We start from the raw sequence: 22,702 nt of genomic DNA, 5'->3' as shown, positions 1-22,702 counted from the left end.
CATTAAAATGATTGGGTGGTTTTGTCCCTGTAGAAATTACATGTCCCAAGTTTTAAAGTCCAAAGTTTCTAAATCATAGGAAAAAGATGGGATGGAAAATAATGCCTCTGGGTAGGAGGAGCATTTCTTCATATTCTTTTTACTTCCCAGTTGTTTTACAAGCAACATTCATTATTTTACGAATCAAAACACAAAAATATTTTAAACTTTAGATGTAACTTTTTAGGGTAGTTGATATATGTGCATACACACACACACACATTTGTACATAGGTATTTATCAGACAAATTGACCAAATCCCATGAGCCTCCTTTCCCTATCCCACATGGTTGCTGTGTGGACCAAATAAGACAACATGAATGAGGCTCAGGGCACACGGCCCGGCACACAGTAGGTGCTCACTGAATGGCGTCTATTATTCCTTCTGATTGGAAGTACAGAGAGCAACCAAAGATCCAGGCTTCTGGGATTTCAGGTCACAGGCTTAGGAGGCCAAATTCACAGGGAGGAAACGAGAAAGAAGGACAGGAAGAAAATCAGGATCTGAGACATGGTGATGCCATGTGGCCTTGTGGGGCCCCTGGGATGCCTCTTTTTGTCCCTTGCACTGTGCTGGTCTGTTGCTCTGGCTACATCAGTCACAGGGCAGTCCCTAACCTACGCTTTTCGCAGAGACACAGAAACTCGGTGAGACCGTACATTTTGATGCTCAAAGGCCCAAAACCCCACTGTATCATTCCTGCCTAAAATGGTCAGTCTATCAAAGTTCTAATAACACATGCAAGACTGTTTTGATGGTCAAGTGCAAAGACCTAAACTCATACCCTTTTCCCTCCAACGCTGAGGTTTGAGAGGGTGCCAATTTCATAGCTATTCAACTAAAATTTAGGCTAAACTGAAGTAAGTCAATCTCAGCATCTATCTATAATGGTGTCAGGCACAGAGTAGGTACTCCTTAAATATTTGTCAAATAAAGGAATCAGCAGGCAAATCTCTGATTCTTACAGCCTGAAATCATCAAGTGGATGTATAAAAACACAATCAATAATATCTTAAAAATCTTCTAAGTCCCCAGTAGTGAAAGTGGCAGTAGTAACTTACTTGGGACAGGTCATTCTCGGGCAGCATTATGTACATGCTTATGCCACCATGATACTTGAGCTCAACAACCTGCATGGGCGGGTCCCTAATGACAGACAAATTGAACTTCCGTTCTTGGTGCATCATGGTGATTGCTTTCCCAGGACACTGAAAGTCAAGTCACAAAAAACATTTTATAAGCCCACCTTATTTCACAATAAAATAAGAATAGTCTTTAGTCTTTGTCCAGTCGATTCAGTAGATTCTTCCTGACCTGTTGCCAATAGTGATTGCATTGCATTGGTTCCCAGCTTTGGGATTAACTGCCTGGGTTCAAAACTCCCAGATGTATAGCTTTGGGCTAGCACCTCTCTGTGCTTCCATTTCCTCATCCATATAATGCGGGTAAAAATAGTCTCTACTGCATAGGACCATTGTAGAGATGATGTGACTTAATATACCTAGAACCTGGTACATGGCCTTGCACCTAGTGTTTTACCTGAAAATGTCTATATAATAAGTAATGAATAATTATTAAATAGAATTATAATTTAAAATGAATGCTATAGATTTTTTAATAAGACCTCATCTAAAATTGTGTGATTTTGATAGTACTGGTCTGTATTTTACCTCCAATGAAAGAAAACATCTTCAGTATTCATAGCAATATTTATCAAGTTTAGTCTTCTCTGCATGAACATAAAAGGCTGAATGATTGAAAGAAACTTTACAGGTCAGTTAGCAGAATCGCCTTATTTGTGAGGGTAGGAAGGTCTATGGTGGTTAAGCTGACTTGCCTAGGACAACGCAGATTCTGTGACACGAGGCAGGGACCCCAACACAGTACTTCCGACTCCAAAGCCTTGATGCTTCTACTATACTCTAAGATTATTGTGTACAAATTGGTAAAAACAAAAAACAAACAAAAAACACAAGAATATATATTTTACAGAAGTTGATTAGGACTGACACTTGGAAATGCATAACGTTACTAAACATAACTTCTTCCTCTGTAAAAGGAAACAAATGCACCCTCACTTTGACTCGGGAAAAATCATCGGTATTAAATGACTAGAACCGTACACCCCACCCACAGTTAGAATCAGAAGAAAAATACAGGACACACTTTTGTCCCATTTTCTTCTTACAGGCATCCAACTAGAATATCTTAAAAATGAATTCGTACTTTATTACCTTCCTCAATTTTGAATATATCTTAAGAAATACCAACTTCTGGGATACCTCCAATTGTGATCCATAACCTGCATTATCAGGAGAATAGAAAGTGTGTTTTATAAGCAATCCACCACAAAGCATTGGTGAGCAGTGGAAGAAAGGAGCAAAGAAATGATGAGTCCATCCTTGGTCTATGCAAATATCGTAATTTCTGCAAAGGAATACAATTGGCAATCGCTTCTCGGCCTTTTGGCTAAGATCAAGTGTGGGAATACTCTTGGCAAAAGAATCTTAATTGAATAGATTTCCATACCTTGGGAGATCTGAAACGGCAATTTAGGGTTTCGTTCTTGGAGAAGGCCGACTCCCACTTGCCCTTGAAGTACACAGCGTTCACCAGCACCATGACAGCGGAAGAACTTATGCTACCTTCTTGAAAGATGTTCTTGATTTTGCCTTTTGAAAAATAAGTGGAGGAAAAAAATGTTAAGTTTTAATGTAATTTGTCTAAAAAGACAAGATAAACATGATATTCTTCCTTATGACATAATTAGAATAATAACAATGATATTTGTCATAGCCTATGAGCAATCAATCACTCTGTCCAGTACTCTCTAAATACTTTGTGTGCAAGATTTGGTTTAATCCTCACAAAAGTCTCTGTGGGGTAGGCACTATGATTGTTTCCATTTCCTGTTGAGGATGCTGGAGCACAGAGAGAGTAAGTAATTTTTACATCACACAACAAGAAAGTTACGGCAACAGGATTCCAACCCAGAAAGAGGATTCCCAAAGCCCCTCCTTGCTGGTAAGCCCAAACTACCTTTACCGCCTGGACGAGGCCACAGCATTCCAGATATAACTGAACTCCATTCTGTTGAGAGGGCTAATTACTTCCTTCATTCCACATAACAAGATTTTTGCTCGACGTCAACCCTATTCTTGATGCTTGAATCACAACCATGAAAGACATAGTCTTTGCCAATATTGGACTCACAGTCCAGTTCAGGGAGCTGCCCACACTGGTACCATAGTCATGTGCTCAGTGTGCTGTGGGAGCACAGACAAGGGCTGCCCTCTCTGGCTCGGCCCTCTGCTTGAGCTGAGGGTGAGGCGTGAGGTGGAGAGAAATTGCGTATAGCAGAAGCTCTTCATTCGAAGACATGGAAGTCTGGAAAAGCACGGTGTGTTTGGGGAAAGCCTAGCACATTCTGATGCATTAGGGAAAGGAGGGTTGGAAAGGTTAGAGGGAGGGGCCAACTAATGAAGAGCCTTGAATGTCTGGCAGTAATTTTGGATTATCCTGAAGGCAATGGAAAATGATTGCTGAGGATCCATTGGAAGATAAGAAAGGACAAGGTCATGATGGGTCAGATTTACCTTCCAAAAGGGGTGCTCTGGTAGTGTGCGGAGGATGGGCAAGGGGCAACAAGACTTGGGTGAGTTTGGTGAAATGTTGGCAGCATTCTGAAGTATTCAGCATTAAGAACCAATGCTTACCAAAATGAGAATAATTTTCAGATAGATTTGAATAAAAAAGGAAGAGAAATTAATCATTGGTCCAGATGGAAAAACGTATTAGCAATCTGATACCCTTAAACACTAAACACTAAATAAAGTCCCGCTCAGTTATTAGAAAAAGCAATTGCAGGGGCGCCTGGGTGGCCCAGTCAGTTAAGCTTCTGACTTCAGCTCAGGTCATGGTCTTATGGTTCGTGAGTCTGAGCTCGCATCAGGCTCTCTGCTGCCAGCACAGAGACACTTCAGATCCTCTGTCTCCCTCTCTCTCTCTCAAAAATAAAGAAATAAACTTAAAAGAAAGAAAAAGCAATTGCATATTTTTTCTTGGTTTGAGAGCAGTATATTTGAAACATGTGATGGCTAATGGTCAAAGTAACCCTCTACTGAGGTAATGACCAATGAACAAGAAGCAAATTGAGACACCGTACTCTTATTCCCAGGGCTAATTATAGTATGTTTGCATTGAAGAATGCAAGTCATGTCTCATATTTTTGAAACAGAACCAGACTCAGCAAACACATGTGTGTTTTTCAGAGTATAAACCAAGGTCAGCCTTTGGTAAAGAAATGACTCGGTTTGGAATCAACTGATTAGCAAAATAGCAGTGAATACATTTCCTTATTTGTTCTGAACTAAACCAGAACATTTGCGGGAATTCAGTTTTTAGCTGTGCAAGACACTTACCAACCAATTAAGCAATGTACTTTTTCGAGAAGATACTACCTTTGACACATATATTATTTTGATAAATGAAGAGAATTTCAAAATGAAAGATAAACTACGCATCTTGTAGGAGAAGCAATCATATAAAAATACATTTCACAGTAGGATGTCATAATTTTAATGCGATTCTTCAACCCAAGAAGAAAACAGAAAGATTGGATTAACCATTAGAATGAAATATAATGCTGTGGTCACTGAAAATAATATCCTATAAACCACTTTTAGTCTTTGTTCACTAACCAGGTGTAAGATAATGAGGATAACTGAGTATATTAATTCAGCTTGTCGCTAATTTATGAAATGGTCATAATAAAATCAGTACTTGTCTCACAGGATTCTTTCTCAATCCAATGAGATAATGTAATAATAGATAAGATTTCTGAAAAGTATAAAGCATTCCCATTATTAAAATTACTCAAAACCACATTGTGGACAAATACTAAAGCAATTTTCTTTCTTTTTTATTTAATAATATATTTTATTTAGCCAGAATGTCTCAAATATTATCATTCCACCATATAAGAAGTAGAAAAATTATTAAGGGTTATGTTTACATTCTTTATTTCATACTTGGTCTATGCAATTAAATGGTTATGAAAAATTGCAAAGTCGCCTGTAAAAATGTCAGAGATAGAATGTGAAGAAGAAAATCTAGACACCGATGTGAACATAAACTATGAACATAACTAGGTCAACTTATTCCTTATGCATAAGGCCAAGGACTAAAATAGAACATGGGAAAATGAAGCCAGTGATTTGTTGAGGTGCTAGGATTGTGAGGGATTTTTGCTCCCCATTTTTTAATATGAGTGAAAAAACATAAAATTTATCATCTAACAGGTCAGTGGCATTAATGGTAAACATTTTGTTGTATATCACATATTCAGAACTCATCTCACAAAACTGAAACTCTAAACGCACCGAACAACTCCCCTTTAAGCACCAACCCCCAGCCCTTGGTAACCACCATTCTATTTTTTTTTTTTAATTGAAGTATAACTAACATACAGTGTTATATTCCTTTCAGGTATACAATATAATGATTCAACAAGTCTACGCATTACTCAGTGCTCATCAAGATAAGTGTATCTTAACTCCCTCCACCTATTTCATACTCACACCTGCCTCCCCTCTGGCAACCATTAGTTTGTTCTCTGTATTTAAAAGTCTGGTCGTTTGTTTGTATCTTTCTTCTTTATTTGTTTTGTTTTTTAAATTCAACATATGAGTGAAATCATAATATTTGTCTTTCTCTGTCTCACTTATTTCAGTTAGCATAATACCTGCTAGGTTCACCCACATTGGTGCAAATGGTAAGATCTCATTCTTTTTTATAGCTTAGTAATGCTCTTATCTATCTATCTATCTATCTCTCTCTCTATCTAGATATAGATACATATACCACATATTCTTTATTAATCTCCTGATGGGCACATGGGCTGCTTCCATAACTTGGCTACTGTTAATAATGCTGCAGTAACCACAGGCGTGCATATATCTTTTCAAATTAGTGTTTTTGTTTTCTTTGGGTAAATACCCAGGAGTGCAATTACTGGGTCATATTGATAATTCTGTTTTTAACCCTTTGAAGAACCTCCATGCTGTTTTCCACAGTGGCTGCACCAATTTGCTTTTCACCAACAGTGCGCGAGCGATTTTCAATAACAGCAATCATTACATTGGGTTAGGAGGAACTGTTTCCTTTCATGTCTTACAAAAGACTTCCAGCTCTAAAGTTGGCCATTCTCAGGATTCACATATCACTGACAAATCTTTTAGAAAAATAGGGTTGCACTCACCATGTGTCTCATTTTCAATCCATTTATTAATTTTATATCTGGTATCTTCTACATCATTTGTAAAGTCAACTCGTTCCACTTTGGCATTGTATAATTTTTCAGCACACTCAATATAGTTCTAAAAAACATAAATAATTACAGTAATAAGTAAGTCTATAAGCAATACACAGTTCTTGTATTTACACCATTAACTAAGCATATAACAAATCTGTTTTTGAACTCGTCTCTTTATTTCCACCATCTTACTCGAGGACTCATTCCTCACTCAAAGATGAGGAAATATGGCTAGAAATATGAAAATATGGCTGGAAGGGGAGCTGAAAAGCCTGCAACTGAATTTGCACAGCAGGCACGCTATTTGAACCTAAGTTTATCTGAAATGGATTAGGGGAGGCTAACAGCGACTACGACTAAAGCCCATTCCCTTGGCTTTACCACTGCTTTCTCATCACAAACACTTCAACAGCCTCCTAGCTTGCCTCCCTTGCTTGCATCACCCCCTTCATACTGAAAGCAGTAGGAAGGCTTCCGGGCTACTTCCCGCACTTAAGATACAGCCCAAGCCCCTAGACTTGCCTGTACTTGAAAGAAATGAAGTCGGGGCGCCTGGCTGGCTTAGTCAGAGGAGCATGTGACTCTTGAGCCCCACATTGGGTATAGAGCTTATTTAAATAAATAAAACTGAAAGAAAGAAAGAAAGGAAGGAAGAAAGAAAGAAAGAAAGAAAGAAAGAAAGAAAGAAAGAAAGAAAGGAAGGAAGGAAGACATGAAGTTGAGGAGGAAGAGCAGAAAAGGCGAGCCCTCCAGGCAGCAGTACCCTCAGGGGAGTAAGAGGATCTTTGCACACTCAGGAGCCCAGCAGGAGCTTGTGATGCCTGAAGCCTATGGTGAATGGGGCAGGTGGAGGCACAAGCCAGGACAGAGGAAGAGCATGTCTTGTCTCCTTGGATAAGGAGCTTTCGTTTTATTTTAGGGAGAGTTATTGAAAGGATGTAAAGAGGAGAGTAATGTAATTAAATGTGCATTTTGTAAAGGTGACTCTGAAATCAGCCTAGGAAAAACAATGGATTGGAGAAGGAGGAACCTGTTAAAATGCCCTTAGAGTTTATCCCGAGGGATATAGAAAGGTCCTGAATTGAGGCAGCGAGTAGACTCAAATTGGAAGTTGCCTGAGGGCAAAACTCTAAAGAACACTCCTATTTCAGAGATGAGTAGAGGAATAAAGATAAACAAAGGAAACGGAGATAAAGGAGAAGATAGAAAAACAGGAGAAATCAATGCCACAGAAACTCCGAAAGGGGAAAGTTTTCGGGGTTGCTACAGTAGTGTGGAACACTAAGGAGGCAGATGAGATCAAAACTTTGCCAAGAGCCCACAGCCCGGTGTCCATTGGAAGCCATTAGTCACCTTGGTAAGAGAAGCTTCAGGAGAAGTAGGAGGTAGAAGGTGTATGGCAATAGAGAGCAGCGAGAGAGGGTGGAAAACGGACTCTGCCTATACAGAAGCTTGATTGGAGAAGCTTGATTTTTCAAGCTTAGATTGACAGAGCGAGATGTACAGAAAAGGGAAGAGAATCATGGGGTAGCTTTAAAAAAAAAAAAAGGAGAGAAAAATTTAGAAGATGCGTACCTGGAGCACATTTATAGGCTATGAGGAAGAAGACAGTAGAGTGAAGAGATTCCAGAAAAATACTGCTAGAAACATGTCACCAAGCAACTGGGGGTGAAGAGGCAAAAAGAAATGGATGAATTATCCATTAAACAAAGTATCCCCTCTGAAGATGAAGGGAAGGGAAAGGGGGCAGGGTGTGAGTTAGATGTGGATCCCCCCCGATGGCCTCTATTTTCTTTGTCAAGTAAAAGACAAGTGGAGATGGGAATTTATTGCTTAAAAATGAAAACACATTCTTCTGAGGTGGATGTGCTTCTACCTGTAGAAGAGAAGCTGAAACGTAAGACAACTCATGTCCAATCCTTTGTCTCCATATACAGTTTGTTCCATGAACGTATATAATGTGTTCATCTTTAAGAAAGAGTCACACTGCTGCTTTGTCTCTTGAAAATTCCTCCATTAACTTCAAGATCACATTGCCTATCTAGGACACAATATTCGTCCTGTGTATATTACAACATATATTTCATTTCAGTATTAAATTAATATTCTCTTAAAGAAAAAGACATTTGAAAGTTGAAAGTGCTTGTGCCAGGTATGGAAACTATTTTTGGGTACATGGCAAACGACTGGAAGATTTAGGATCAAGTCCCAGTCTGTGGTCACGACCAGGTGGAGAGCAGTGGGGTGGTGGGGGTGAGAGGGGGGGCGAGCAGAGCCATCCCTTCCCTCTGGCTGGTCATTCCAGGAGCCCAGAGCGGCCGCTCTAAGGAGCAAAGGGGTGTCACCCTGAGGTCTCGGGCAACCCCTCATGATCCAGACATCCACCCACCCAGAGGCAGTGGTTGAAATCCTGTGACTGTGGTGATTCTCTGACCAGGGGAGGCAGCAAGTATACTGAAGAAAGCCCAGGCTTTTTTCCACTAAATCCCACGACTTCCTGTCCTCACATGGGCTCCCACAGCACTGGGCCCTTCTCCTGCTCCAGGGCCAACTAGAAAAATCTAAGGCATCAGAGATCTGGAGCTCATGGCACAGACCTAGTTGAAACTGATGGTGGCAATAAGAAGTTGTTGGGAAATTGAGAGAAGCAGAAGAGATTTCAATAACTGTTGTGAGGAATGGGAGAAAGAAATGACCATGAGCACACAGCTGACTGTCGGTCAGCACTGAGAACACCTAGCTAGGCTGGGAGCCCAGGGTGTTGCGGTGGTGACCACACAAGTGTCACGTAGGAGCTGAGGTGCACCTGCTGAGAGAAGTCATGGGGTTGATCCAGGTGGGGTTCTGTTGGGGGAAAGAGAGAGCTGATACGTTGAGAGCCGATGCAGAGAGGGAAAAATTGCAGAACTCAGTCAGTGCAAGTTGAAGAACAGGTAGAGTGCGCATGAAATAATGAAAGACTGAGAAGTATGGGATGATGTGGCCACTAAGGGGAAACTCAAGTTGTAGATTTCAGGAGTGCAACATTCTGGGCGTTGATGAGTTTCAGGGTGTGGCTTGAGCATTTGTTACTGTAATGGTAGAGAGAGAGGGTCAGGAGACTATAAGGAGGGAAGGTGACCTCACAGCTGGGTGTCCCAGGACACTGAACTTACCCAAAATGATAGCAGAGCTTGGGGGAGTAATGGAATGACATCCTCAGAGGTCTGACCAAGAGACATTTAGCACGGATTTGGGGAGGAGGGAGAAAGTATCAGAGACGGTGGTTAGGTCTTCTATGCTACCTTACTTTTTGTGAAGATAATTTATACGTTATTATTATCTTCATCAATTCTCATAGACTCATCCATATTCAGATAGGAGTAAAAAAAAAACTGTTGTAAAACAAAATGTAAAAAAATTGGAGATGATCTATCTTTGTACTGATCGGACAACTGAAAGTTAACAATAGTTACATCTTTAATCAAAACTAGTTTTTATGGGGCGCCTGGATGGCTCAGTCAATTAAGCATCCGATTCTTGATATCGGCTCAGGTCATCTCATGCATGGTTTGTGAGTTCAAGCCCTTCATCGGGCTCTGTGCTGACAGCATCGAGCCTTCTTGGAATTCTCTCTCTCTGCCCCTCCCCTACTCATGCTCTGTCCCTCTCTCAAAATAGAGAAACTTTTTAAAAGTTCTCATTTTATTTTATTTTTTATTTTTGAGAGAGAGTGTGAACACAAGCAGGGGAAGGTCAGATGGAGAGAGAGAGAGGAGAGAGAGAGAGAGAGAGAGAGAGAGAGAGAGAGAATCTTAAGCAGGTTCCACACTCTGCGAGGAGCCCAGTTTGGGACTCAGTCTCCTGAACCGTGAGATCATGACCTGAGCCGAAATCAAGAGCCGGACACTTGACCAACTAAGCCATCCAGGCACCCCCAAAAAGGACTCTTTAGAATAACTACCTCTACTTGTAAATGTCTGGGAAGGAAAAGATGGCAGTGTCTCTATTTTCCCTGTTCATGGTCAGATCTCACGTTCACAGTGCTTCTGGGTGCCCTGCTCCCCACACACACTAAGTGCTGGATAAGGGAACCCGGATGTGTGCTGTGAATAGTAACATGATAGACACCTCAACTTCCTGTTCAACAGAGTTGGCAGTCCCTCAGGAACTCAGCAGTATGTGTGGGAAAGGAGACACAAAATGTGGATCTGAACATACAGGGTGGCCCCTGTAAAGCTTGTGTGGGATTCTTCTTGGAAAGATTAAAAAACAAAGTGGCTTCCTGCCTCATAATTGGCAGGCTGCCAAAGGGTTGGGAGTGGCGTCAGAAGGGGGCAAAGAATCCGTGTGGGTGACAGACAGAGGAGACGATGATGGTTGGGTGGAACACAGAATGCTGGCAAAGATACAAGTGGAGATTAGCCCGGAGAGGGCATGGAAGCAAAGCTTTACGGTTGTCTGACAAGTGGAGAATTAAAAGGGAGAACACACACGCCCTGAAAATCATGGGCACTGCATCTGCTTGAATGCATCTACTAACCAGCTTCCGGGGGTCACAGCAGCGATGGCTCGAAGGCATGGATCGAGCACAGTGGCACGGAGAACACAGTGTGGGTCTCCCTGGTCCTTGGGTGAGTGGGATGCCACAGCAACTGCTCAGACTTCACGAGCAGTATGAGCAATTCACCTGCTGACCTCGAGTGAACCATATCCCTGCCTCTATCCAGCCCGATCTGCCCCCCTGCCAGGGTCCTTACCTGCCTAAGTCCCCCACAAGGGGCTCTTGTAAGTGATCGCCCTGCAAAGCTACTGCTGGCAGGAGAGATCACGGGGCACAGCTGAGAACAGAGGAGGTGAACTCAGCTGTGGGGATGCACAGCGATCCCAGGATCACAGAGCTTAGAGCAAAAGTGGGTAGACTTTGTCTGCTGCCCACGGACAACCCTAAATGAGCTGCCTTCTCCTTCCACCCGATTATAGATCTGCCTCACTGCCAGAGAGCACTGTCTCTTCTGGTTTTGGAGCCTCTCAGTCTGGTGACCCTGAACGTGGGGATCCCTCAGCTAAAGAAGTAAAGCTGTACTCTGGAAACACAGTGATGATATTTCAAAGATATCTGGGAACGTGATTAGCCGCTATAAGAAACAAAAAAAATCACCATTGTCTGGCTCTGTAGAAAGACACAAGCCCTTTTACAGACGATGGATCGAACAAGACTAGGATGCAGAGTGGAAATAACCTTGTGACATGGGAGGCCGCACTTACCTTGTGAAAGTCAAACACTTTTTCTGCAAAAAGACCATTGGCAATGCTGAGCTCATAGTCCCTATGGGATGTGTTTATGTCGGAGAGAACTCTCTTCAGTTGAGACTGAAGTCCTGGCTGTTATGGAAAAGATGTATAAAAAAATGTGTTATGGGATGGCAAATATATCCACACTCTCATTTACACATGAAATAAAACACGTATATTGTGCTATAAAAGAACTGAAAAAGAATGATGCTCATAAAAGCAGCAATGCCACAGAAATTTACGATTTCTTGCCCTTCTCAGAATAGTATCTGTGATCAAAGTTAATTAAAAGTTTTACTAAAATAATTAACCTCAGAATAAAATTCTTAACAGCAGATAATAAATCTGCCTCATATGTGTGCTAAATAATTCATTTTACCTCTCTAAGTTGGCCATGAATATCGAAGGATAAAAGCAAAACATTTAGTTCCATACTGTCTTGCCAAAATCCAGCCAACACATGGTGAAATATTGGGAAATTAACAATTAACAAGTAAATTATCAAAACTTGTTCCTGAGATACCACAATATGGCCATCCGAGTGAGACATACTCTTCTGCTTTGAGGAGACAGCGAGCATAATTAAATACATCGGCGAGACAGTAATTTCCCGAATTTCAGCCCCACATTCCACTTCCCTAGAAGAACGTATTGTCTTTACCTGAGTGTTAGAAGAGTTTCCCCATCCTGAGACCCTGTGGAAGTGAAGTATCTGCAGACAGGAAAGGAGAAAAGCAGTTACCAGGTCCTGATGAACGAGAAGAGACCCCACAGAACCAAGCAAGGAAGATACTTCATTGTTAATGGCTGTATCTGTGTGTGTGCTTATTAGCACACCGGGCAGCAGGGACAGGTGCAGCCACCCTACTGACATGGTTAGAACACAGATTACTCGGGGCAAGTGCCACCAGCCGGCAGAGTTAATAAATTGATGGCTACAAAATGAAATGTGTTTGATAACTATTTTGGTTTGCTCATTCTGGTGGAACAATCTTACAATTACTCACTGACTAAACGTAGACAAGGATCAAAACGAATCACATAAAAAACTGAAATCAAATAAAAAAACTTTGGGGCGCCTGGGTGGCTCAGTGGGTTAAGCGTCTGACTTCGGCTCAGGTCACGATCTCGTGGTTCACGAGTTTGAGCCCTGCGTCGGGCTCTGTGCTGACAACTCCAAGTCTGAAGCCTGCTTCGGATTCTGTGTCTCCCTCTCTCTCTCTCCGCCCTTACCCTGCTCATGCTCTCCTTCTCCCTCCCTCTCTCTCTCTCTCAAAAATAAACAGACATTAAAAAAAATGGAAACTTTATTTACCTACGTGGCGGCCAAGATTAGGGCTAATTACGTAGGCACCAAGACGGAAAAGGGAGAAGTAGTTACTGAACATCTAGGAAATCCTAAATGTGAAGCGAAATTGGGACTTGAGAGATGTAATTTCAGCTTCTGCAATTATTTGGAATTAAATCATTTTAGGTGTTTGCTTTTCCAGTGTGGCTCTTATAATCCCAGTGCTCTCATAATTGCTATTCTGCCCAAGCTTTAATGTTCTGTTGCACTTTATCCAAATTTCCCCAGGCCCTTATGTCCACAGGATCTGAAATGCAAAACAGCTTCTCATAAAGTGTTCTACGCATATGATACTCATTTATGCAACTGTCGGGAGCAAACCGAATGTGTTCTGCCTCCCAGGCGTGGGTGGATGATACACAGAAACAGCTAAGATTTTCTGTAAGGAAGATGTAGGTTTTCCTGAAGGGCTCGTATGTGCTACATTTGAACAATATCCCTAGTGGGAGGTGGAGGGAGGGAGAAGGGGTGAAGTCCATTAGAAATTACGTGTGGGAATTTAATTAAGTCAGTGCTGCTATCAGTGCCTCTGTGCAGGCTTTCAACTTCAAGTCTTCAGAACCCTAATCAATAGCACCATCTTACTGGGTAGGAGAAAATGGAACAGCTCAGTAAAATATATGAAAACGTATGAAGGCTATGAGTGTCACTGTTAGTCTCAACAGGTCATGGAGAATTGGAGCCTACCTCAATTTCTACATCCTCTTAATCTGGAATAATAATTAATGAGATGGAGTGAGAGATAAGGCACAGGTAACAAGGCACGTTCAATACACAAATTGGTAGTCAGTTTAAAATACACTAGCGGGGTCTTTGCAGGCATCAAGGCACCATGCCTGGCAACGAGGGGATCATCCCGCTGTCCCTCACCCCCCAGGACTGTGCCATTGTGGAGCATGAAAACTATCAGCCTCCTTTCTCATTTTGCCTTGACATTGGATAGACAGGTATTTGGGAATATATGGATGTACCAGAAACATAAACTATGGTGGGACAGCGTCAGGACTCAAAAATGCAAACGTCTTTCCTGAACTAACTTTTGTGGAACCCAAGCAATATTATAAAAGGTGTCTGAATCCCTAGTCACCCTTGTTAAGTTTTTGAATGAAGCTTTAGCAAGCACAAACATTTAACATCATTCTTTCATCATTTTTAATTTTAATCTATTTTGATAATGATCTGGCCATCTCTTCTGATATTCCCAATTGGCTTTTAGTAAACCTGACTGGTACCATATTGAGGTGATACGTACATGTTTTTACATTTTCAAAAACTCTAAGAAATTGTACATTCAACAATAAAACTGCCATGACTAAAGATGAACAGGGACACTAGTAAATAGTCAAATGTAATAAATATGAAATAAAATATCAAAAGGCATAGATATCACAATCCAACATGCTAGCAGTCCTGTGGTCTCATATTCCCTGACTGACCCATGTAGGAAAATGAGAATTTCTTTTTCACGTTCATAACCGGTAACATATTCAGATAACGACAAACAAGGAAAATCCTGGATCTACACAATGTAAGATATTTCAGGATCTTTGGATTGAGGGTAAAAAAAAAAAAAAAAGACTGGGGCGCCTGGGTGGCTCAGTCAGTTAAGCATCTGACTTTGGCTCAGGTCCTTATCTCGCAGTTCGGGAGTTAGGGCCCCACTTTGGGCTCTGTGTTGACAGCTCAGAGCCTGAAGGCTGCTTCAGGTTCTGTGTCTCCTTCTCTCTCTGCCCTTCCCCCACCTCACACTCTGTCTCTCAAAAATAAATAAACATTAAAAATTTTTTTTTTCCAAACAAACAAAAAAAAAGACTATGAATTATCTGCATCCCAACGGACTTCTTTCTACCTGTGTATTCTTGCCAAGTGATAAAACTATTATGTCTTCTCACAGAAGTGGCAGAATAAGTAACATATTACAGTGATTATTTTTGAAATGTTTTTGGTAAAACCCAATTGTTTTAGAAAATTCAAATTTGCCTAACTTTTAAAAAACACTGTGATATAAAGACATGATTTAAGACAAAAATTTATGACATACTTTATTTCAATGAAATGTTATGTGAGAGAAAAGAGAGGAAGTAGGCATCTCAAAGAAAACAAAACTAAATTTTAGAACCCACTGTATTTAAAAAGCACAGTAATATTAGAGCTAAAGGAAAAAATATGAACCTGAACACATGATCTTGTAAATAAATGTACTTTCTGCTTTTTCACTCAAATGGGAATCAGCCTGCTATGTCACCTGAACTCCACTGAATTGATTGCAGATTTCATGCCGATTCTGCGTTTCAGTACTGTTATCCAGTAAAGGAATCACATCTTTTGCTGAGAGTAGCTGACCTGTCTTGAACCAAGGAAATTCAGGACGGGCCCAGAACACCAGGTCAGGTAGCAAAGATTTAGAGTCATCTCAAAGGACTGTTTAAAAAGGACAAGTTTAGGGGGCACCTGGGTGGCTCAGTCGGTTTAGTGTCTGACTCTTGATTTTGGCTCGGGTCATGATCTCACAGTTCCCGGGATTGAGTCCCATGTTGGGGTCTGTGCTGACAGTGAGGAGCGTGCTTGGGATTCTCTCTCTCTCTCTCTCTCTCTCTCTCTCTCTCTCTCTCTGCCACTCCCCTGCTCGCTCGCTGTCTCCCAAATAAAAATAAATTTTAAAAACAAAAAAAGGGACAAGTTTAAAGGGATTTCTCCTGGCCCAACTGTGACCATCCGAGCATCAAAAGTAAAAAATAAGAATGACCACTGGTTCATGGCAATGCTTAAGAGAGACAGATAGATGGATTCCACAGAGACTAAACTGATCAAATATACATATGTGACACACAGTACCAAGTGTCGGGCACTGCGACAAGAAACTGGGCCAGGGTTGTGGGGGTGAGAGGGGGAAGCTAAACAATCGATTTCCAAGGAGGTATACTGCAGAGGACAAAATATTTGTACAAATGAGTTATGTGAATGGTTTTGTGCCTACAGTTGTCATTTTTTTCCTGTTACATACTTTCTTTTTTTTTACATTCTTCTTTTTTACATACTTACTTTTTTTTTATTTTTTAAATTTATTTTGACAGAGAGAGAGAGCAGGGGAAGGGCAGAGAGGGAGAGAGGGTCCTCTTACCTGTTTCTTATAAGAGGTTGTAAGAGCAGGGGCTATAAAAAGTAATTCAGGAAAGGCACTGATCCCGTCAGTGACTATAAAAGAGCAGGCCCCAGCAATACAGGCTCTTTGAATTCACTGTGACCCACCTCCCAAGGGTTGACTGGTCCCGCCAGGCAGCTTGGGAGGGGGGCAGGAGAGGGGCTCGCAAAGAGACCTCAGGCAATGAATCAGGCAATAGCCCAAGAAAGTTCCTAACCTGACATCATACAATAACAAGTAACTGTGTCTTCCGTCGTGTTAAAGGCATGGTGTTTCATCATAGGTATGAAGTCTCCACATCTTTGGAATAGAAACACCTTTTAAGCTATTTTTTAAGTGGGTACCAACAAGCCCCCCCTCCCCCCCCCCACCCTATAGTTTACAGGTAAGGATACTGAGGCTAACACAGATGAACTAATTTTCCCAAACCAGAATTTGGATCTAATTTTCTAACTCCAAGACCAAGTTGCCTTCCTTGGTTCTAAAGCATTATGTACTTACACTAATGAATGAATACATTTTTATTAGTGGTTAGCTGCCCCCCCCCCACAAAGGCTATATATTTATCAAAGCACTAACTTCATAAAAACTGAGGCTTTGTAATAATGTACTTCGGGCTGCATTTCAGTTCGGTGGCTTTAGGGAGAATGGTTCTCGACTCTTTTGATTCTGCCTCCTGGGGGATATCTGGCAATATCTGGAGACATTTTTGCTTCTCACTACTGGAAAGAGGTACCCGAAGGGTATCTAGTGGGAAAAGCCCCTCACAATGAAGAACTATCTGGCCCAAAATGTCCAAGGTTTTGAAACCCTGATTTAGAAGGTCACCCTGAATTTGAATCATAGCTCTGCCACTTGCTAGTCAAGATGGCACGGGAACACACAAAATCAAGGTAATATTACCTACTCTGATGTCATTGCGAGCAGCAAATAAGATATCTGTAGAGCTTAGCCCAGAGCCTGACACTGACGAAGTTCTCAGCAGTTATAGCTGCTGTCATCGCATTAAAGGTGCTCAGTGTACTTGGCTGGGACTCACTCTGGCTCTTGGAAAAAAATGGCACCCTGAGGCCTGTGGTTATTCCCTACAAGCAAATATTCACTGAGCTATCGGGAGAGAGAAATGAATTATTCTAATAATATTCTAATGAGTAATTCTAAATTACCTGCACAAACACTCTTTAACAAGTGCTTAGTTGTGAAAGGTTACAACACGGACCAGCTTCCTCTAGCTCCAATTTATGAACGAAAATAATGGGGGGAACGAGGGGGCAGAAAGGGATGACAAAGACCTCCACGTGCAGCGTGGACCTGCTGTCTCACCTGCCATGGAGCTCCTACAACTCCCGAGAGGAGAGGGAAACCATGATCGTTTCACTTCCCCGTCCAGCCTGGTTCGGGGTAGTGTACGAAGGGTAACGTAAAAAGCGCTTTCTACGGCTGTTGGTGACAACGTGAAAACCACTCAGGTAGGCTGCTGTTACCTGGAATGTACTATTGCATCGTTTGTGCCCAGGTCGTTCATGTTTGAGTTGGGACTCTGGCACCTTCTGGTTGTGCTTCTTTCTCATCTACTTCTACTCAGGCACTGGCTCCCAAGCCTTCGCGTGCGCCTGCAGAGTTTATTAAACCGCAGATTGCTGGGCTCTATCCCCATAATCTCTGATTCACTAGGTCTCAGGTGGGGTCCAAGCATTTGCATTCCTAACAAATTCTCCAGGGGGCACCTGGGTGGCTCAGTCGGTTAGGCGTCCGACTTCGGCTCAGGTCATGATCTCGCGGTTCGTGAGTTCGAGCCCCGCGTCGGGCTCCGTGCTGACAGCTCAGAGCCTGGAGCCTGCTTCCGATTCTGTGTCTCCCTCTCTCTCTGCCCCTCCCCTGCTCGCGCTCTGTCTCTGTCTGTCTCTCTCTCTCTCAAAAATAAATAAACACTAACAAGTTCTCCAGGTGATGCTGATGCAGCTGGTCTAGGAAACACACTTCGAGAACCACTTGACCAAGGTAAAGAATCAAAGCGACAGTTCTGAGAATATTCCTGTTGTCTCTCATCTCAAACCCAAGCGCTAGGAGCAGTGTGTGTCCTTCACCTCCTTGAGATGGCCTCATTTACATGGGACCATTGCAGTAGAATATGCTCTTGCAGAAAACAGTCTGCCCTAAAAGATTCATTGCCGGAACCATGGGCAGTGGCACAACCCGACACTGACCTTATCAATCTGAGAAGCACAGTCACCTCGTGCACCCAAACGGACCAGGGCCAGGGCAGTGAAGATGCTCAGAGAAGAAAAGAACACATTTCCATTCCCTTGACTGTTATCCATCTCTCCGAACAGGTTGATGCAAAACTCTGCATTCGCTGCAGCAAGGGAGGTCATTGCGGAACGGTGCGCAGCCTAGAGAACGCAGAGAAACGGGATGAGTTCCAAGTACACACTCTGGACATAAGAAGGTTTTTATATTCATCTGTTGTTTTAGATCTGAAGCTTCATTTCTTCAGCCTTGGAGGTAACCATCAAATAACTTAGAACAAAAGAAAACGACTTCTTCTGGTCCAGTGTCCTTGTTACCAACAACTCTAAAACGATCCCGCCTGGCAACATCATGATACATTCACCTTTTTTTACACGGACACACGTTAGTGCAGTGTCTCCATGTCTCTGCCTCTGCTCTCCTACTCACATCCAGGACAGATTCCCACTTGTCCTCGATGGGGCATTTCTAGCACCGGTGGCCTCAGACAGTTCTGTTCTCACCTCCTAAGCAGACCCCCTCCTGGGGCCGTTTAGTGAATCACCTCAACTTCCTAAGCTGAAATAGAGCAAAAGTGCTCTTTGCAGTAAAACAAATATTAGGACATTAGACAGTCTATTAAAGAACCTATAGTCCTTGCTTTCTAAATCTGTAGTTTTAAAAAAGGTTAACATTTGGAGATTGAACACATAATTTCCTACTCTCCAGTATAGCCACCATACATGTGCTTAGAGTGATCCCATATCCTAACTCTTTTCAGGACTTCCCCAATTTCAAATATTATGCATCCTTAATCCTGTAGTTGTTATTTTCGCACCTTTTTCTAATTTAGGGGGAATGGAAATGCTATTAACCATATTATGAATCACAAACACGCACAAGACCTTCCAACACAGAGGTCTATCTCTTACCGGAGAACCTAAGGTATAACAGCTAATTTAGAATCTAGGATGAAAATGAGGCTGTCTTCAAATTCTTGATAATGTTTCCGAAATATAGAAGGCTGCCACCGGCATGGAATTCTTCAGGTATCTGCTCTGGTATTTCTTTGCAGACTTTTTCCACAATGCTCAAACTGATCCCCAGTCCCACAGGTGGGGTTGCCCTGACCAAATGGATTAACATGGATTCTCCAAATTATTCTCCTTGAATATTCTATGACATTACACCTAATGGTGTGGCAGGTTCCAAGAGTCCCTTAAGGGACCCACTGCGAATCCCAAACTTCTTACTAATAGTTGTGTGACCTGGGTCAAGTCTTTCACTTCTGTAACCTTCTAAATTTCATCTTATTCAGGGTTGCCTGGGTGGCTCCGTCGGTTAAGTGTCCAACTTTGGCTCAGGTCATGATCTCGCGGTTCGTGAGTTCGAGCCCTGCGTTGGGCTCTGTGCTGACAGCTCAGAGCCTGGAGCCTGCTTTGGATTCTCTCTCTCTCTCTCTCTCTCTCTCTCTCTCTTTCTCCCTGTTCCCTGCTTGTGCTCTGTCTCTCTCTCTCTTTCTCTCTCAGAATACACATTTAACAAATTTTTTTAAATAAATCAATAAATGATTTTTTTTCTTCCTAAAAGACCACAAATTGGACATTTCCAGAGTGTTCCTGAGGAACCCATATTCAACACTTCGTAATTTCAAGAGAACATCACTGAGGCACAAGGCCATATATGATGCTGTTTTGCAAGGTCAACTTCAGCTTTCATAATAGGTCTCCACTCCTCAGTTATGCCCCCAGAAATACAGGGTGAAAAAATCATTCACACTCAAACACTCTTCACTCCAAGAAAGAACATCTATGTTTTTTAATAGCTACCCAGAAAATGTGATGATTTCATATCACATCCATGTAAACTAGGGAGAAGAGCAGTGGCAGCTGTGATTTTAAGAACAGAAGAAACCCCTTCCTTCTAGCAAAAGAGAGAAGGAACCAGAAAAAGGAGAGGACACGGGATGAGACATGTCGGACAGCTTTATCTAATGAGCAGTACTGGCAGGGACTAAGCCCCCCGACTTTTCAGGGGCTCAAAGTCACATTTTACATCGAAAGGTAAGTATTGCTCCTAAAATAGTTTTTAAAATGACAAAATTGAAATTAATGAATATACAGTAAATATCCTTAAATTGAAACATAAGTTGGTTTCTATATTAAATTTTTTACTCATAAGAAGTTCTTTAATGTTAGAGAGAAACGGTGTGCTGGACTCTCTCTTTAAACAATTTCCAAGACTTCAGGTCGATTGCTGAAAAGCACAGTAAATGAAATTATTCACTCTTAGGAAAGTAATTTTAAAAGCAAAATTATAATAATCATTTCCAAATATTCACAGTGAAAATTAGAGGATTGTGGGTTCATTTTGATACATTCTAAAGAATATATTTGGTATATTCAATATAATTTGAATCTTTAAGACCTGATAAATTGAAAGATTTAAAAATGGCCCTGTTTGGGGACCCGCCCATGTGTCCAAATGGGGTCTGGAAGCTACTTGGTGGTATATACTAACGTAGAACAAAATTTCAGTGCTCTTTTCTTTGGTCAAGCCCCGATTCTTCTTGATGCTTTATAAAAGTAAAGGGTGAGGGGGTGAGGGGAGAACTTTTTGTGTTTTTAAAAATCATGTCTTAAATTATTTTCTAAGCAATAACCATATTCATTTTCTGATTTTTTAATCATCCTGGTGACTTTTCACAAAGCTATCACCATATTGAAGAGAAGCTACAAGGAATGTGTTCACTGAGGCAACTGAGTACACATTTTTATGAGTTAGATAAATTTTATGGCAGAGAAAAACCATCCTAGATAAATATTTAAAAATGAATTCAGACTTTCCGAGTTCTAAATTTTCAAGCAATGACTTTTAAAATGATAAACGGTGGGGCACCTGAGTGGCTCAGTCGGTTAAGCGACTGACTTCGGCTCAGGTCATGATCTCACAGTTTGTGTGTTCAAGCCCCTCATCAGGCTTTGTGCTGACAGCTCAGAGCCTGGAGCCTGCTTTGGATTCTGTGTCTCCCTCTCTTTCTGCCCTTACCCCACTCATTCTCTCTCTCTCTCTCTCTCTCTCTCTCTCTCTCTCTCAAATATATATAAACTTCAAAATTAATTAATTAATTAATGGTACCAGATCACTTATCCTTAAACATTCCTGTACAGACATGTTTATGCATTTTGAAAATAAATGCCAATAGTATGTTTCCACTTCACATACTTGTTTTTATCTTTCTCTACGCAGGTGCACGGTTAGTTTCCAGGAATGAAAGCAAGATTCTTTCCTTCTCTTTTGATATAAAGTCTAAATCCCATTGGCAAATAGATAACTATATTTAAGGTCAAATTACTTTTTATACACTCCCCAGATTCCATCTGGTGACATGAATAAATACTAGCATTAGTATTTATTGGAGTATTATTTCCTTATTATTATAAGGAAAAGTGTGATTTTCCTTTCTCCTATAATTACTTTGCATAGTATCTTTTAAAGAAATAAACAAGCACCAACAGAAATTAGTTAATACGCACAAGTATCCAGTGATTTGGGTCCCAGTTAAATAACTAAAGGAAGTCGAAGAAGAAAATAAGTTACGTGAAGCCACAGAAAATGTCAGCATGACTCTACCCATTAGGCCATGGTCCAGACATAGCAACGAAGGAATATTCTTTCCAAATCATGACAGAATCTGGCTTCAGATTAATTTTTCATTCCACTAAAGATATACTATATTCTTACATTCTTTACACAAACATTTTAATGTACAGACATGAAATTTACAATTTACAGGTTAACACAAACTAACAAAGACTCATGATGGTTTTTAAATCCCAAACATCCAACTTAAGGATCTAAAAGTCCACAGGAGCCCAAAGCCCATTCGCTTACTTAATGGTATATTTCAATCCAAGAAATGTGCTATCCTTCTTAACTACATTTTTCATGTCAAAACAAAAGGATACATATGTTCTCACTGAAGTTTTTTAAGTCTAATAAAAGGCAAGAAAAATAATTTTTAAAGCGTAGGAAAAACTAGGGACAAAACACACTAAAAAACCCCATGAAATTATAGTGATATTTTATGGACCCAGACTTACTATACTTGATTGATAAATAATGTGCCTTAAATGATTGATCAAAATATTACCTAATCTCAGGATAATTTTGTTTATACAAGGAAAAGCAATCTTACTTCATGGTACATTGTTGAAGAAAATAAAAACTCCTATAGTTACTGAATTAGAATACACATACTGGGGGGGGGGGGGAAGCAGTAGGTAAAAACTACTATTGAGCATGCTTAATTTTTATTCCTATCATATAAATCAGATGTAAGGCTATCAGTAGTTA

At 41.1% G+C, this 22,702-nt stretch overlaps 1 protein-coding gene across 5 annotated transcripts in view; it reads right to left on the bottom strand.

Annotated features, from left to right (window-relative positions):
• SERPINB7 (serpin family B member 7) overlaps positions 1–22,702 on the bottom strand; it is a 66,018-nt gene that overhangs the window by 2,791 nt on the left and 40,525 nt on the right. For all 5 annotated transcript variants that reach the window (XM_045041076.1, XM_023242078.2, XM_045041075.1 and 2 more), the window contains 6 exons: positions 18,325–18,510; positions 12,289–12,339; positions 11,601–11,717; positions 6,300–6,417; positions 2,570–2,712; positions 1,102–1,248 (listed from right to left, as the gene is read on the bottom strand). In XM_045041076.1, the coding sequence (XP_044897011.1) occupies positions 1,102–1,248; positions 2,570–2,712; positions 6,300–6,417; positions 11,601–11,717; positions 12,289–12,339; positions 18,325–18,510 (762 nt within the window). The remainder of the gene's footprint in view (positions 1–1,101; positions 1,249–2,569; positions 2,713–6,299; positions 6,418–11,600; positions 11,718–12,288; positions 12,340–18,324; positions 18,511–22,702) is intronic.

Source organism: Felis catus, chromosome D3 (assembly GCF_018350175.1).
Source record: "Felis catus isolate Fca126 chromosome D3, F.catus_Fca126_mat1.0, whole genome shotgun sequence".
Taxonomy (NCBI): Eukaryota; Metazoa; Chordata; class Mammalia; order Carnivora; family Felidae; genus Felis; species Felis catus.
Note: the sequence above shows the minus strand (reverse complement) of the source record. Positions and strands in the feature narration are given on the sequence as shown.